The 15,942-nt window shown below is 49.0% G+C and overlaps 2 protein-coding genes across 4 annotated transcripts in view; one reads left to right on the top strand and one right to left on the bottom strand.

The window, feature by feature from the left end:
* Positions 1 to 973, bottom strand: part of DNAAF1 (dynein axonemal assembly factor 1) — a 29,118-nt gene extending 28,145 nt beyond the window's left edge. For both annotated transcript variants that reach the window (XM_022583045.3, XM_022583046.3), the window contains exon 1: positions 313 to 973. In XM_022583045.3, coding sequence (XP_022438753.2) covers positions 313 to 448 — 136 coding nt within the window. In that variant the 5' untranslated portion in view covers positions 449 to 973. The remainder of the gene's footprint in view (positions 1 to 312) is intronic.
* On the top strand, positions 652 to 15,440 carry HSDL1 (hydroxysteroid dehydrogenase like 1). Of its 2 annotated transcripts, XM_022583049.3 has the most exons (6): positions 652 to 758; positions 7,952 to 8,010; positions 10,887 to 11,112; positions 11,790 to 12,235; positions 12,445 to 12,672; positions 14,992 to 15,440. In XM_022583049.3, the coding sequence occupies exons 3-6, from the start codon at positions 10,893 to 10,895 to the stop codon at positions 15,088 to 15,090; spliced, it is 993 nt and encodes a 330-aa protein (XP_022438757.1). In that variant the 5' UTR covers positions 652 to 758; positions 7,952 to 8,010; positions 10,887 to 10,892; the 3' UTR covers positions 15,091 to 15,440. The 2 variants fall into 2 exon arrangements, with proteins under 2 accessions (XP_022438757.1, XP_022438758.1); XM_022583050.3 differs by lacking the exon at positions 7,952 to 8,010 and having other exon boundaries at positions 653 to 758.
* Positions 15,441 to 15,942: the final 502 nt, after the last annotated feature.

Below are 15,942 nucleotides of genomic sequence, written 5' to 3'. Positions count from 1 at the left end.
GCTTGGGCTCTGGAGTCAGACTGTCCAGGCGTGAGTCTCTTCTGTCATTGACTGGCTGAGGGTAATCTGTTTGGAGCAAGTCCTATAACCTCGTTAAGTTCCAGGTTCCTCATCTGTATGAAACGGAGAGAGGAGTGCCTACCGCAGAGGGAGAGTGTATGGCTCGAATGCAGTGAGCGCACGGCACGCATCGTTTAGTAAGTGTCGGCCGCCATTATTATTATTACTATTACTGCTGGCTGTGAAGACTAGGTGTGTGGTGCTGGGCGCAGCCCGTCGCCCCCCTCGCCTCCCTGGGGCGACTGTCGGCACCTTCCTTGCGGCCCCCTTGGCCTGCGTTCCCGTGGTCACCCGCCGACTCCTCCACGGCTGGCTCCAAGCCCGGCTCCCGCGCGCAGTCCTGCTCCGCTCCCCCGTCCGCCACGGGATCCGAGGCCTCGCAGTGCATGTTTATTCCGGAAACACTGAACACCCCGTAGCAGTGGGGAAGCCCGGTTGTGTGGGATCACTACGTGCCCCCGCCTGCCAAGCCACTCTGCGTCTGCGTCGTTGGCAGGCATACGCTTCCCTGGTCCCCCACGGCAACCACTGCGCACGCGCACTCGGGACGCCGGGGGGGCGGGTCCCGCAACGGCCCCGCCCACAGCGCGTGCGCGGGTCACGTGGGGGCGCGGCCCGTTGTAGCTGCGGCGGCGGCGACGGGGTGGTGGCCGAGCGTCTTTGGTGGGACCGGCTCCGAGACTGCGTCGCCTCTGCAGGTACCGCGCCCCCCACGCCAGGCCCTGGGCCCCAGACCCTCCTGGTCTCCCTCGGCGCCCACTGGGACTTCGGCCCGGCGCCCCCTTCTGCGCCCCACCACGCCCCCCTGGACTAGTGCCCTCAGCGCCTAGACACTCAGGCCTCCCGGACCCTTTCGACCCTCCCTTCCCTCGGACCCCGCCCACAGCTTCCCTCCTTCCAGAGTGTCCCCCAAGAGCGCCCCTTCCACAGCTCTATCCCGGCGTTGCACCCACACAGGACTCCCTTTTCTGGGCCCGCCCCTCCCCCAGGACCCGGCCGACCTGGGGCCCCAGCCACCCCTAGCGCGGGTCCCACTCTTTCCCAGACCTGACCCAGGTGCTCCGCACGAGGCTCTGAAGATGACCCCTTTGTGCTTCTTTATTGTCGTTTCCAAAGGACTTGGTCTGAGTGGGATTTGTTGTCGTCGTCTTTGTTCTGAAGTAGAAGTAATTCAGAATAAGGGAGCTCTTGGAGAAAGGGCCCCACCAGTTCCCCAGCGGCGGTCATTTGTTCGGCCCTGCCCGGTGCTGGAGGGGAAGGGTTCTGGAGACCAGTGAGGCTGTCGCTGTTCCAAATGAACGTGCAGCCCAGACACAGACCGGCGCTTGAAGCCAAACTCAGCGGCCCTCTCGGTGATGCTAGCAAGATGCCTGCCCGGGGGTCTCACAGTGGGCGTCGCCAGCCAGGGCTCAGGACTTTGGTAGACCTTGATCTGAATTCCCACAGCCCAATTCTTCACTTTACCTCGGCAAGCCTCAGTTTCCCCGTCTGTAAACTGGGAACGATTAAAACTCTGCCTCGTAAAGTTGATGAGAGGGCAAGTACGATGATGGGAATAAAGCACTTAGCGGAGTCTTTTGCATAAAGCCAGCTCTCAGTTTTAACCCTGAGCACTACAAATAGACAAGAGCTAACGTTGAACACTGAATTATAGTGGCTAATAGCCAAGGTTTATGGAGCAGTTATGTTCTGGGCTCTGTTCTGAGTGCTTTTTACATATGATCTACTTTAATTCTCATTATAATCTTAGGCATGAACTGTTAGCCCCGTGTTTACAGGTGATGTAAGGAAAGCTCAGGTGAAGTAATGTCACCTTCACCCAAGACACACAGCTCTTATATGGGGAGCGTGGATTCGAATCCAGGATGTCTATATTCAGAGTCTGTGGTTATAATCACTACAGTAATGTTCCAGAGGCATAGAGTTCAACAAATTGGTATTTTTTTAGCAGATTTTTTCTTTTTGAGATAAAATTCACATAAAATTCACCATTTTAGCCATTTATACATGTACTGCTCATAGCAGCATATTCATGGTGTACAGTCCTCACCACTATTTAATTCCAGAACATTCTTATCATCCCCCAAAGAAATCCCACCCGATTAGCAGTCGCTCGCCATTTCCCACTCCCCCTGTGGCAGCCCTAATCTACTTTCTGCTCTGGATTTGCCTTTTCTGGACATTTCATATACGTAGGATCCCATGATGTGTCGCCTTTTGTCTGGCTTCTTTTGCTCAGCATACTGTTCTCAAGGTTTGTCCATGGCATAGCATGTATCCATACTTCATTCTTTTTATTGCTGAATAATATTCCATCATGTGGATAGACCACATTTTGTTTATCCATTCCTCTGTTGTTGGACATTTGGGTTGTTTCCGCTTTTTCGCTAGTGAATAATGCTGCTATGAACACAGCTGTACAAGTTTTTGTGTGAGCCTAAGTCTTCGGTTATCTTGGGTCTATATCTAGGAGAAGATGCTATTATTATTTTAATTCCCACTGCACAACGGGAGACCTGAAACTGAGGGTTATCGGATCTTGGATGAGAACTCCCGTGTTCTGCTCTTTCCATGCAATTCGTGGTAGTGGTATACTGAAACTTGGCAAAGGAAGGTAAGGAAATTCCAGAAAGTCGTGATACACCAATAATGACTTCTTCACAGTGCTGATGCAAAGTTTGAGAAGCTTCTCAAGTTTTCTCTCCCCGAGAGGGAAGTTTGAACTTTGAACACAAAGCATTATTTGCTTCTGTTTATTAAATACATGTCATATGCCTAGCACCATGCCAGGTGCTGAGGAGGACTAGTAAAGATGGATGTGACCCCAGCCTCACACCATCACAAGGCTGTGGGAGGATTAAAGAATTAAATCTGAAAAACAAAACTGTAAAAAAAATTTTGGAAAATAATATGGGAAAATATCTTTATGACTTGGGACTAGGATGGGATTTCTGAAATAAAACATGACAAGCACAAGCCATGCAGGGAAAAGATAGATAAATTTGACTACATTAATATTAAGACATTCAGTTCATCAAAGGCACTGTAACGAGGTGAAGCGCACAGAGAGCTAGTGTCTGCAATATGGAGAGAACTCATGTAACTGAGAGAAAGAAGACAACACGTCAAAAGCTAGGAACAGGCATTCCATAGATGAGCAAACACAGACAGCACGTAAACATCAAAAGAGTGCCAGTCAGCCTCATTAGTAGTCAGGAAATGCCAGTGAAAACCATGGTGAGGCCCCATTTCACAGCCAGCCTTTGGCAGGAAGCGAACTGGTGGACGTTGCCAGCCATCGAGAGGAGACAGCAGGCGCTCACACTTGCTGCTGGTGGGCGTGTAAATTGGTGCAGCCGCTTTGGCAACATCTCGCTGTAGGCCTGGATGCCCTGTGGCCCAGCAGTTCGACTCATAGGCCTATCCCTTTGAGGAACTCTTGTACACGTGCCTAGGAGACATGCACGAGAAGGTTCACGGCAGCGCCGTTCATAATTGTAAAGTGAAAACCAACGAGAACAACCCATCAGCAGTAGAATGGTTATATGCATTGTGTGGTAGCGTGGCAGTGAGAGTATATGGCCTACAGCTACGGAGGCGTGGGTGAGTCTCAAAGACAACGCTGAGTGAAAGAAGGCACCAAAGCATACCGGAGGGGTTTGATTCCTTTATGTAAAGGTCAGAACCAGGGAAAACGGGATATTTCAGAATCCACGCTGCGGTAATAGTACAACTATTTAAAAAAAAAAAAAAAAGCAAGGGAATATTACATCAGAATTTAGGAGATTGGTTACCGCCCCCCACCCCCGGTGGCAGAAGGGGATGTGACCAGGGAGGAAGCATCGGGGCTTCTAAGACTGCTTTGATTTGTGAAGTAGGGTGTCTGTGCGGGTGTTTTGTTCATTACTCTTTGAACTGTGCATAATAAGTTTTACAACTTTTGTGTACATTTTCCAGTTTTCTTAAATTACAGAAAAATTAGATATATTTCCTGCCCTCGAGAGGCCTGTGTTCTAGTTGAGGAACCAAGATAGAGTCCAGTTAATGCACTGCTCCGCATTCTGTTTAAGTGTTTAAGTGTCACGTGGGGGAGAGAGACGGAGGGGAACTCATGCTGGTGGGTGTGGAGACCTGGGAAGGGAAAGGAAGAGGGGCGTGGGCCTCCTGTCCATGGGTCCATCCCCAGGGCTGGCGTGTCGTGGTGCTTGTCCTCGAGTCCTGGGACTGAGCTGGGGAGAGGGGATGGGACTTGAGCTGGTCTTGCAAGGAGAGACAGGATGGGAGTGCTGAGAGCAAGGGTCTGAGTGAAGTGAGATTTCTGTTAAAAAAAAGTTTAAAGTCCTAACCCTGCAGCCTTACTGGAAAGTGCCGGCCGTTGACGAGGGTGGTGAGGACGGCCTCAGCCAGTCAAAGATCTGAGGAGCCTCTGAGGATACTTTCTGCTTCCTGAATACACTGGAAGGTTTTGGTTTGAGGGATGTTTCAGGATTTGCAACTTGTCTCTATACTGTCTTAAAAACTAGACTGGCAGTCTGTCCGTCCCTCCATCTTAATATCCTGTGACTGCTGTAACAAAGTGCTACAAGCTCAGTGCCTTAAAACAAGGCATAGTTATTCTCTTACAGTTCTGGAGGTCAGAAGCCTCAAGTCAGTCCCACTGGACTAAAGCCAGGGTGTCAGCACGGTTGTGTCGCTCGGGGAGGCTCTGGGGAGAGTCCGTATCCTGGCCTTTGCCAGATTCTGGAGGTGCCTGCCTTCCTTGACCTGTGACCCCTCTCTGCATCTTCAGTCCAGCAGCCTCTGGTCTTTAAATCTCCCTCGCGCTCTCTGACCTCTGCTTCTTGGTCACAACTCCTTCTCTGACTCTGACCCTTCTGCCTCCATCTAATAAGGACATGTGTGATCACGTTGGACCCACCTGGATAATGCAGGATCTTCTCCCCATCTCAAGATCCTTAATCTTCAAAGTCCCGTTGCTACACGAGGTGACATGTTTACGAGGTTTGAGGATTAGGGTGTGGGCATATTGGAGGGCCATTATCTACCGACCCCACTACCTTTTGTTTGGTGGTGTTTTAATTGTCTTTTTTCCATCATACTTGCTTTATTTTCTTTGAAAACATTTTGGACAATCTGTCTTATGTTCTTGTAGCATCACCCCCAGGTAGCATTCATTTGGATAGCCTGGGGATGCCTGTGTTTCAGCCAAGACACTGCTCCCAGAGCTCTTTGATTCCCGAAGGGTTTTGTATTAGGTCTGATCGCCTTTTTCACGGTGAAGTTGAGTCAGCTAAACTGTAGGTCAGGATAATGTTACAGGCACAGCAGCCGCGCTTTGAAGACGTGACTTTGCTCCTGGAGTCTCGACCATAGTTTTCCCATGATGCCTTCATAGTTGTGATGTTACCTCAAAGGGGTTTTTTAAGGCTCTTTTGGAGCAGTTTTGGGTTTATAATAAAATCGATAGGAAGGTACGGAGACCCCATATGCCCCCTACTCCGGCACGTGCAGAGCCTCCCCTGTATCAGCGTCACTGGCCAGAGTGGTGCCATTTCTGCCAAGGGTGCGTCTACCCTGACACGTCATAATCACTCAGATTCCGTAGTTTACCTGAGGATCCTTTAGCCCTGATGAGTATTGCCCTGGAGAAGTAGAAAATGCCTAGAAGACAGTAGGGAATTGCACTGCGTTTCCTATTTCGGGGACAGTTCTGACTGTTTGCCTCTGTTGTTCACTGATGTCTTAGTTTCCGTAGAGGCAAGAAAACAAAGCTTTATAATAACTTGTACAGGTAGGGTGTACAGGGACCAGGATTTTACTGTGTTTCAGTGTTGCTTTCTAAGTAATGGATTTCTCTAGGTTTTAGACTAGTACCTATCCACAGAACAATGAACTAGTCAAACCCCCAAAGCAAGTGAAAAGCAGCCTGCTATCTGTGCGTACCTTGGTAGCCTTCTCGACCTAAATGTGTAGTAAACCCCTTTAAAACTGCTTCCATGAGCTTTCCTAGAACTGAATGGCTTTCGGGGGGAGTCCTGATTTCTTCTTCCATTAGAAAGACATTATTTTCCATCAGCTACTTACGGATGGGGAGAGGATTAAGAGGATGTCGGGCATGTAGAATTCCCAATCCTTTGCCATTTATGATCCATCGAGGTGCGGGCAAGTGGGTGAAAATGTCTGGCGTGTCTGAGGAGTGGCAGGGAGTCGGTCACAAAGCTGCGTGCTCTCCGTCTAGCTTTGCTTCGTCCCCGTCTGGATGGACCAGGGCCCAGGCCGCCTGACTTCCTGCCCGCAAGGCCACTGCCCCTCCACCGCCGCCAGCTGCCTTCTGCGCTAAACCTGATGAGCTCCTGCCTTTGGCCCAACGTTTCTGTGTGGCGTAAAGGCATCTCACAGCCTGGGCTCCCCTCCCGGCCCTGTTTCCACCCCTGGGTGTGCATCCCGCGCTGTGAGCTCGTTGCTGTTGTCGCCATTTCCCGGCAGGCTGGGCTGTGCCTGGGCACGTCTCGCCCCTGCCCTCCTCCGTGGGGAATCGCTCTGTTGAGAGACCCAGCACGGGTCCTCGGCGTCCGACACTTACTGCTTTCTTCATTGCTGTTCTAGTAGTTTGTAGACTTTCCTACAGCCTAGTGACCGTGCGTGTTTAGACTTCTTGGCTGCATCATTTATTATTCATAACTAAATTGGCTTTTGAATTTATCAGTCTTTTGTGAGTTTGGTTGGCGTGAGTCAGGTCTGTCCACATTGAGCTGCCTCTGGGGAACGATGAGATGCATCTCAGACCTAGAATGCCGTCAGCCCGCTGATGATCCGCGATTAAAAAAAAAAATCCAGCAATGATAATCAACGTGTAAGGTAGCTGTCTGTGACGGAATTGCAATTTAAAATACCGTGACGGTCCCCCCTGACTGGTGGTGCGGGGGATCCAGTGGGCGGAGTTGAGAAGCGGGGTTGGAGGCCCTGGCACTGCTGGTCTCTGCTCCCCTCCGATGCCTGTACAGCTCCTGCTGGGCCTGCGCAGGACGGCCCCGGGGGCCTTGCCCACGAGGGGTTTCTTTTTGTAAAGGATCGCAGGTGTTGGTTTGGTGGTCCCCTCCCCGCGGGATGGGACTGAGCTGAGCTAGGCTGGGTGGTGCGATTTCATGCAGCAGCTGGTCTGGGCGCTCCTGTCCGTCCGCGCCAGGGGTTGTGTGAGGTGCTGGAGGGGTGTGTGGGGAGATGCGGCCCCCCAGGGAACGCAGCCTTGGGTGGGGGGTTTCAAAACCGAAACAGGCACCAGGCGGTGTCTAGGGCGGAGGGAGAGGGGAGAGGTGGCACTGGCGTTTCCTTCCATCTCCTCATCCGTAAGCCCCCGGCCCCAGGCAGGCTGGAAGGGGCCATCCCTCCCTGCCGTTGCCGGCAGCCCAGGACCCACGTGCTCAGGTGGGCAGCCGGGATCTGCCGGGAGTGTGGAACAGGTGCTGCGGCCGAGCGGAGGGTCTAGTTCTCTGTGGCTGGAGCGAGCACAGTGGTTTGCAGAGAGGAGGATGAGGCCCGGGGAAGCCCAGCAGATGCCCGGGACAGGTCGGGGGCAGGGCGTGTGCTTGCCGTCCTGGGTCTGCCTCCAAGCGGTCTGGACAGATTTTGTCCTGTGTGACGAAGTGTTCCTTAAGGAACAAGGTGCAGGAGCCGGGATGCCTCCCAGCCCAGCCTTCCACCAGACGGGCACTGGCGGCGCCTGCCTTCTTCCCAGACCAGGGGATGCGTCGCTGCCTGTGCAGGGAATCACGGCACGAGAGTTGTTCCGTTTCCTTAACTTTTAAAACGCTTTGGTCATAGTTTTATATAAATTTATCCCAGCTGAGCTGTGAAGGAGAGGCATTTGTTTCCTGCTGGTTTTTGTTCACAGCTTGTCCTGAAGAGAAGACAGAGCAGTGTATTCCTGAAGGCCCAGGGCTGGCAGAGGAGGTAAGAGGAAACCACGGGTATTTAATGACTTGAGCAGAAAAATCGGGGAACTCTGTCACAGTCAGGCTTCTTTTGCTGAACTTTTTCCTTCTGAGACGTTCAATTCTTGAAAAAAATGGTGTTTGAGAGGGTTGAAGTTCCCTTTACACAGCTTCCCCTTGGGGTGAGTCATTCCCTGAGGCATACCTGACCTTTTTAGCTGGAACCCTATTACAGACACTCCTGCAATTCATTTTCCCACAAGTATTTCTTTGGCTACGATCCATTAGTCCTTGATATGTGGTTTTCGATTTTTCATTGAAAACACTGTTTTAACATTTTAGATGTATGCCCACCTGTTATTTTGAAGAATAGATTTAATGTTCCAAGTATCTAGTTTTTTGGTCATAGTTTTGTTATTTCGAAATTTATCACATTTTGTTTGAAAAGTACTGGTGCATACGAGTATTATGTTTCACATTTGTTTTCTTCATGGCCTAGTATTTGATTAATTATGACAAAAGGCACGTGTCCACCTTAAAAAATTATCTCAGGAACTCCTAACTTAGGGTGGTTGGGTTTGGATTCTCAGTTTTTATAAAGTTCTTCCTTGTAAGAAGCTAATGTTTTGGCTGTTTCTCTGGGAATCGAATTAGCGCCATTCGGGGACGGCAGCCAGTGTGAGAGTGCTCAGTGCCCGACAGGGGCCTCTCCAGCCGGCGCCTGCCTCCTCAGGATGGGGCTGTGTGTTGAGATGCTGCAGCAGCGGGGACCCTTGGAGGGGGTGACACGTCACTACCTCATCGCTAGCATCCGGAAGCTTTGAGAGGTGCTCATGCACGGCAGAAAAGGGGTGAACACGTTTAAGGTGGATGACCGTGACTGTGAGCGTCTTTCAGAGGATTTGGAGCAGTGCCCGGAGCGTACGGCCTTAGTGGGGCGGACGGACCAGAAAAAGAAAAGCATCTTCAGCCCGGACTGCATTGATCTTGATAGTTCACGTTTTAGGGAATCTCAGCCAGTGTGGTCCATGAAGAAGCATTACCCCAGAGGAGCATGTAATTGTTTTTATCTTATTAAGTAATTGGTTTGTGTGCTTAATAAAGTTTATAATGTTTTCTTTTCTTGACCAACCTTGGCATCCTTGTCGTAGGAGGTAAGTTTCTCTGAACAGAACCCCAAAGTGTACAGCACTTTACTTACTGGAAATAAGGTGGCCCCTTCAGTCATTTCCTGTAATGCTATTTGAGAAGGACGTTTCTTTAACTTACTTAATGCCACACCCACTTAGAGTTACGGTAGGAGTGGAAATTTTAACGTTTGAGGGGTTATATCCTCATTGTGAGGCATTTAGGAATCCCACTGCCTATTTCTTTCAGTTTTCTGTCGTATTTCTTTTGTATGTTTTGTTGGTTTGTAATTTGGACTGCAGACTCAGGTGTATACTCAACACACAGATATATATCGCTATATACCTATTTATAGTCAGTAGTTTTTTCGTTATTTTATGTGCCTGTTACCACAGTGTGGTATCATTCTTACTTTGTGTTCCATTCCAGAGGTTAATTTGTTTTCTCCTCTTTGCATTGCGGTGGAGTGGGAAGGAATTCACTTATTCTTCCTTAAGCTTATGCCAACTTTTGCTGCTATTGTCGGGGATTTTTCTTAGTTTCAGGCTTTATTTTTTTCCTATTCTAATGCAGTTTCTATGAAAGGGGCCACTTCCAGAAGTTTTATATAAATGTTTGTTTGGCTTAAATCTATTTTCTTTTATTAATATACAATAAATGCTGTATCCTTGTGTTTGTGCATATCGGAGCTCCCTGTAATTTAATTGTGGTCTGTTCTGAGCTTTTTGATGTTTGACCCTCACTTGATAGCACACAGTTGGCTCAGGCCTCAGTGGCTTCCTGGGTCTAGTCCAGGATGAAGTTCAGCCTTGGTCGTGCCCGGCCTTTCTCTGCCTTTCTGAGCACAGGCATACATACACCAGTTCGTATGGCATTTAAAGTTGTTTTGTTAAATGTTCGTCTCTTCTTCTAGGTAGTTATTTACTTCATCTTTGAGTCCTTAGCGTCGGTCATGGTACGTGGCACATAATAGGTGCATCGCGATGCTTGCTGTGTCAATACTTACAAGAATTGAATTGGGCTTTTCTTTCCCCAAACGTTAAGGGGCCAGGGAAAGGTAATGGTGTGCCAGTGACATCAGCACGATGGAGCGTGCTTATGCACTATCGTTTGAGAAAACCATTTCTTCAAGTTTGGGGAGTATCTCTTTTTAAATATACATTTATGAATATTATTCATACATAATCTAATTTATGTTTATTTGATGTTAAAGTTTATTAGAGCTTAGTTTTGTCACAAATGGGTTGTAAGGTCTTTGAGGCCAAGGCCCTGTCTTAACATTGCCTCTGTTTCTTCTACTCTGTCTCTCCAGGGATAGTAGGCCCTCTGCGCTTGCGGGTTTTGAATACATATAAATTCAGTAAAAGAAAGAAACATACCTCTCAGCTGTTACGTGAATTAAAAGCTCTGTGTCTGTCGCTGTGCTGGACCAGGAGCTTTTTCTGGCATAGGGCATGTTGTATTTATCTCCGTAGCCACAACATTTAGCGCCGCAGTGCCTGGATTTTAGTAGGAATTTGGTAACTCTTGATAACTATGTTGACTAATCGTCTTGGAAGGAAAGAACTTTATAAGCTACAGATGTTAAATAATGAGGTCATAAATTGTCTGGATCCATGGGCTATGTGCATCTGAACGGTTACTGTTATTGAATGCAAAATTGTTAAGCTCTGATGTCCTCAGATTCCTTTCTTCCTGCGCACTGTGCGTGTTCCTTTAACTTACTAAGCAAAGGCCACCTCTCTCTCTCGCTGCCCTCCCTTGCAGGCTGCCATGGCTGCCGTCGACAGCTTCTACCTCTTGTACAGGGAAATCGCCAGGTCCTGCAACTGCTACATGGAAGCCCTCGCCTTGGTTGGAGCCTGGTACACGGCCAGAAAAAGCATCACCGTCGTCTGTGACTTCTACAGCCTCATCAGGCTGCATTTCATCCCGCGCCTGGTGAGCAGAGCAGACCTGATCAAGCAGTATGGAAGATGGGCAGTCGTGAGTGGTGAGAGATGAGTTTTCAGTTCTTGCCTAATCTAAAAATGAAATCATCTTTCCTGTTTAATCTGTGTTTTAAGTTGGATGCATCATTCCTGGAGTTACTGAATTTGATGTAATGTTTTCATGGGATAAAAAAATAAAACTACTCTGTTATGATTATGTGCGCATTTCTTACCGCCCTCGTCCTGGAAGAATTTCCCTGTGATTTCTGTGCTTCTCATTCTGCCCCTCCTGTTCCCAGTCCAGCTCCAGCCCCACCTTCCTAGCCTTTGCTTTTCCTTCTTGCTCTCTGTTTTCAAAGTGTCCTTACAAACTGGTACCACTTTCAGAAACACTTCCCTTATTTTAAATTTCATCTTGATTTACCATTGTTTCCCAGGAAAGTACCCCCTGGCACTCATTCAAGCCAGATGAGAGTTTGAAAACAGTTTCCCACTGTGTCTCACAGTCAACTTGGTGAATGTAAAACAGCTCTTCCTCTGCCTGTCAGAGTGTCTGGGCGAGTATTTGACTAGCTTGTGTCATGGATTTGACCTTGTGCTTGACTGGTCACTTACAGAACTCGGTTTATTTCTAGTGTGAATCCTTCTCTGATTAAACCCGGACACAGTGTATTTAACGTCCATTTTAAAGGTCACACTGAGAAACGAGTTTGCTCTCTTGTCCTCGCTTGTACTGTAGGCGCAACAGATGGGATTGGAAGGGCCTACGCAGAGGAGTTGGCCAGCCGTGGGCTCAACATCGTCCTGATCAGTCGGAACCAAGAGAAGCTGCAGACGGTCGCTAAAGACATAGCTGACGCCTACAAAGTGGAGACTGACGTCATTGTCGCGGACTTCAGCAATGGCCGCGAGATCTACGGCCTGATTCGGGAAGCCCTGAAGGACAGAGACGTTGGCATCCTGGTGAACAACGTGGGCGTGTTCTACCCCTACCCGCAGTACTTCACGCAGGTCTCGGAGGACACGCTCTGGGACATCGTCAACGTGAACGTTGCCGCCGCCAGTCTGATGGTGCATATCGTGTTACCCGGGATGGTGGAGAGGAAGAAAGGGGCCATCGTCACCATCTCCTCCGGCTCCTGCTGCAAGCCAACCCCCCAGCTGGCGGCGTTTTCCGCGTCTAAGGTAACGCGTCCCCGGTTGGAAAGTGAAATCACCATGCAGGACAGTGTTTATCACGATGGTTTGGTCCAGTTTGTTGAGCTCTTTGTCAGCAGCTCGTGTTTGCTCGTGCTGTATTTTTTTCCCTGAAATGACCATTAAGTCTTTCTTTTTCTCCTGAATTTCTTCCGAGTTCCTGAAAAATTAGGTCTTTTCCCCTCCTGTTTCAACAGGCTTACTTAGACCACTTCAGCAGAGCATTGCAGTATGAATATGCTTCCAAAGGAATTTTCGTACAGAGTCTAATCCCGTTCTACGTAGCTACCAACGTGTCCACCCCTGGCAGCTTTCTGCACAAGTGCCCGTGGTTGGTGCCTTCGCCCCAAGTGTACGCACATCATGCTGTTTCTACCCTTGGCATTTCAAAAAGGACCACAGGATACTGGTCCCATTCCATCCAGGTAACAGTGTGCGCTCGGCTCTCGTAATTAGGTTAATGCATCCCAAACCTTTTTAAAATGACGCTTGGGAATCTGATTGAAGCATGACGCTGAAAGATGAGGATTGTGGGTTGTGATTCTCAAACCTTAGAGTGCTCCGGTTTAAGGATCCAGTTCACGTTCTTTGAGTTCCTTTCCATCTTCTCCATTCCCGTTTGTTTCTTACCTTTTTTTTTTTTTTTTGCGGTACGCGGGCGTCCCACTGTTGTGGCCTCTCCCGTTGCGGAGCACAGGCTCCGGACGCGCAGGCTCAACGGCCATGGCTCACGGGCCCAACGGCTCCGCGGCATGTGGGATCTTCCCGGACCGGGGCACGAACCCGTGTCCCCTGCATCGGCAGGCGGACCCTCAACCACTGCGCCACCAGGGAAGCCCTGTTTCTTACCTTTTTAAGTCCCGCCTGTCTCAGTCTCTGGGGAACGCATGGCATTTGTGTTTTCAGCGCTGTGCACTTTTCCGACAAGCTGGATGTGTACCCTCGCTGTGGACGTCCTCCCCTCAGCTCGTTGTTCCCAAGTCCTACTGAGCCGGGTCCCCGGGGGGGCTACTCTGTGTCACATTGGTCAGGAGCGGGCCTGGACACACGGGTCAGGATCCCCGAAGGCGCCCAGAGCCTTGCAGAACCCAACCCCCACCACCCCGGCTCTTCTGCAGTTCCCGGTGCCTGGAGACTTGGCATCCCTTTCCTGTTACTGCTGTTATCTCAACAGGCCGATGAGTCAGCCTCCGGAGGTGATCTGTCAGTACCCAGAGGATGAAATTCTCTCCTCTTCCATTAGCTCTTTCCCTCCCACTGCCCAGTGTGCTGAAACCTCCCCGGGACAAGCCAATGAGTCTCCGCCTGCCCGTCCTTAGGAAACGGGCAGAATCCATCTTGATGCTGGTCCCCCCTGTAGTGGACAAGTGGTCATGAGAGGAGATTTAAAACAAACAGATTTCTAGATGCTGCTTCAATCTCCACTCAATAAATACTGAAAATAAAATGCCCTTTGGAGGGGGATCCGATTACCTAGCCTGTGTCAGGGGCCCCCATGTTTCAATGTGACCCTCCTTACAGAGTCCTCCTAAGGGACCATATATTGCCTTCTTTCATCTCCTTGGATTTTAGAGCCTTTTGCTTTAGGACAGTGGCCCCAAGGAGGAGTATTTGGGTATTTTTTTCCATGAAATCCTGACTCTTTAAAGAGGTCCAAAGAGACCTTGGTCATTTTCACAGGTAGTTACTTACGGCTCCAGGCCAAACACGGGACCCCTGTCTCCAAGGTGGCTAAGCTGAAGCTTCTGTGGAACCTGCTGGGAACAGCTGCACCTCTGGGACCCTCACCCCACAGTTCATCGTGCTGGGACCCCCTCCTTGTTCACTGTGGTTCCTGGAATAGCAGAGTGACCTGGGTCTGTTTCTTAAGGAGAATGTGGAGTGACCTGTATTACTACACCTCTGGTCAAGGCTAGAACATCAGCACCTGCCAGGGGCCCGTCCATCTCCCCTCCTTCACACACAAGGTGTTAAACTTCCGCTCAGTCTCGGACAGATCCGTCAGTGTTGTGCAGGGCTTCTCCACCTGGGCACTAGTGGCGTAGAGGTTGGCTCGTTCCTTGTTGTGGGACCTTCCTGTGCGCTGTACGATGCTCACAGCGTCCTGGACCTCTGCCCACGAGATGCCGGTAGCACCACCACCCCACTTGTGACAGCTAATACTGTTTCTGGACCTTGCCGAATGTCCCCTGGGGGGACGTGGCCCTGGAGACCCCCTGGAGCAGAGCAGCATCAGCGGACATCCTCCCTGTTTCCCCGAGGCTTCCACGTCACACCTCAAGACACTCTCTCAGGGTCCTGGTGTTTTTGACTCAGTGCTTTTGTTTAACTTAGCACCACTCTGCCCCTCAGTCCCCAGTTTTCTCACACAGTACTAAGCACGTACGCAGTTTTCTCTTTCACCTGCCTTTTATTCCTGGGCTGATCTGTAATTCTTATCCACATTCCATACTATTCATGTCACGTTAAGTAAAGATGAAATCGTATCACTGCGTGTAGGTCTGTCCCGCCTCATTAGAGAAAGGGGGCGGGTGGGCGGTGATCACATTTCTGTTCCCCAGAGAGTCTAGCATAGGGTCTTATACAAAAGTAGGTGCTCAGTGCAGTAGCACCTAAGGTTTTTCCCTTTTTTGTATTTAATGGGATTGGTGATGTTTGTTGGTTTAAACGATTGCTGATCTGTGCGTCCTCTTGTCGATGACTTTGGGTTCTAACCTTACGGTCTTTTTCTCTTTCATTTTTAGTTTCTTTTTGCGCAGTATATGCCTGAATGGCTCTGGGTGTGGGGAGCAAATATTCTCAATCGTTCCCTACGTAAGGAGGCCTTATCCTGCAAAGCGTGAAGCTGGCTGATGGTTGGGAAGTGTTGCCAACTCGGGGAACCTGCAGCATTCTACATTTGGAAGAACACATGTAATTTATCTTCTGCATTTTCTTTCTACCGATCATTTAGCATACTGTTGACTCATCGTTTGCAAAATAAACATAACACTTTTAAGAATGCTGTGGAAAAGCCTCAAGGGCCGCTTGGAAGGCACAGAGTACACAACGACCACCACACAAGAACCATGAGGCAACCTAAATTTTGATGCTTTTTTTTTTTTAAGCTGTTTGAAAGCTGTGTGATTTATGTTGTTCTAAGAGCTACTCGCAGTCTGATATTGAAATATGATGTGACTTGTCAGCTCTTACAGTTTCGCGTGTTGTTTCTTAAGGGCAGTTATTTCAGTAGATGAATTATAGTATTGGTTTTCAAATGTTCATCAGGAAAAACTATTTCACAGTGTTATTCTCGAGGTCAGATTGCTGGTATAATTAGTGGAACTCTGTATTATATTGTGTAACTCTAGTTGTTCGGCTCTCTGTGTATGAAATGCTGCTCTTCAGCTGATACTTCGTTAGAGAACCATATACGTGTGTATGTTGTGTGCATCTAGGCAACTTTATGTATGGGTAAGTTACTTTAAGAAAGATTTCTCGTCAGGATGGCTTAATGTGGAATCTTAAGGGTATTAAAATTCTAGATTTTTCCTTTTCATACTAAACAAGGCTGCCCAATTTTGTGCTATAGATTTGCCAAGTATAATATTACTTACGACATTCTGTTTTTTTTAACCTACTAAGGAATTAATTCATTCCTAGATTTGGACGTGTAGTAATTGACCCTCAGTCATCCTCTGATTTATAATTACTGT

This window comes from Delphinapterus leucas, chromosome 20, assembly GCF_059928025.1.
Source record: "Delphinapterus leucas isolate spDelLeu-1000000601 "Yukka" chromosome 20, BTC_Dleu_Yukka2, whole genome shotgun sequence".
NCBI lineage: Eukaryota > Metazoa > Chordata > Mammalia > Artiodactyla > Monodontidae > Delphinapterus > Delphinapterus leucas.
This window is presented reverse-complemented; position numbering and strand designations above follow the sequence as displayed.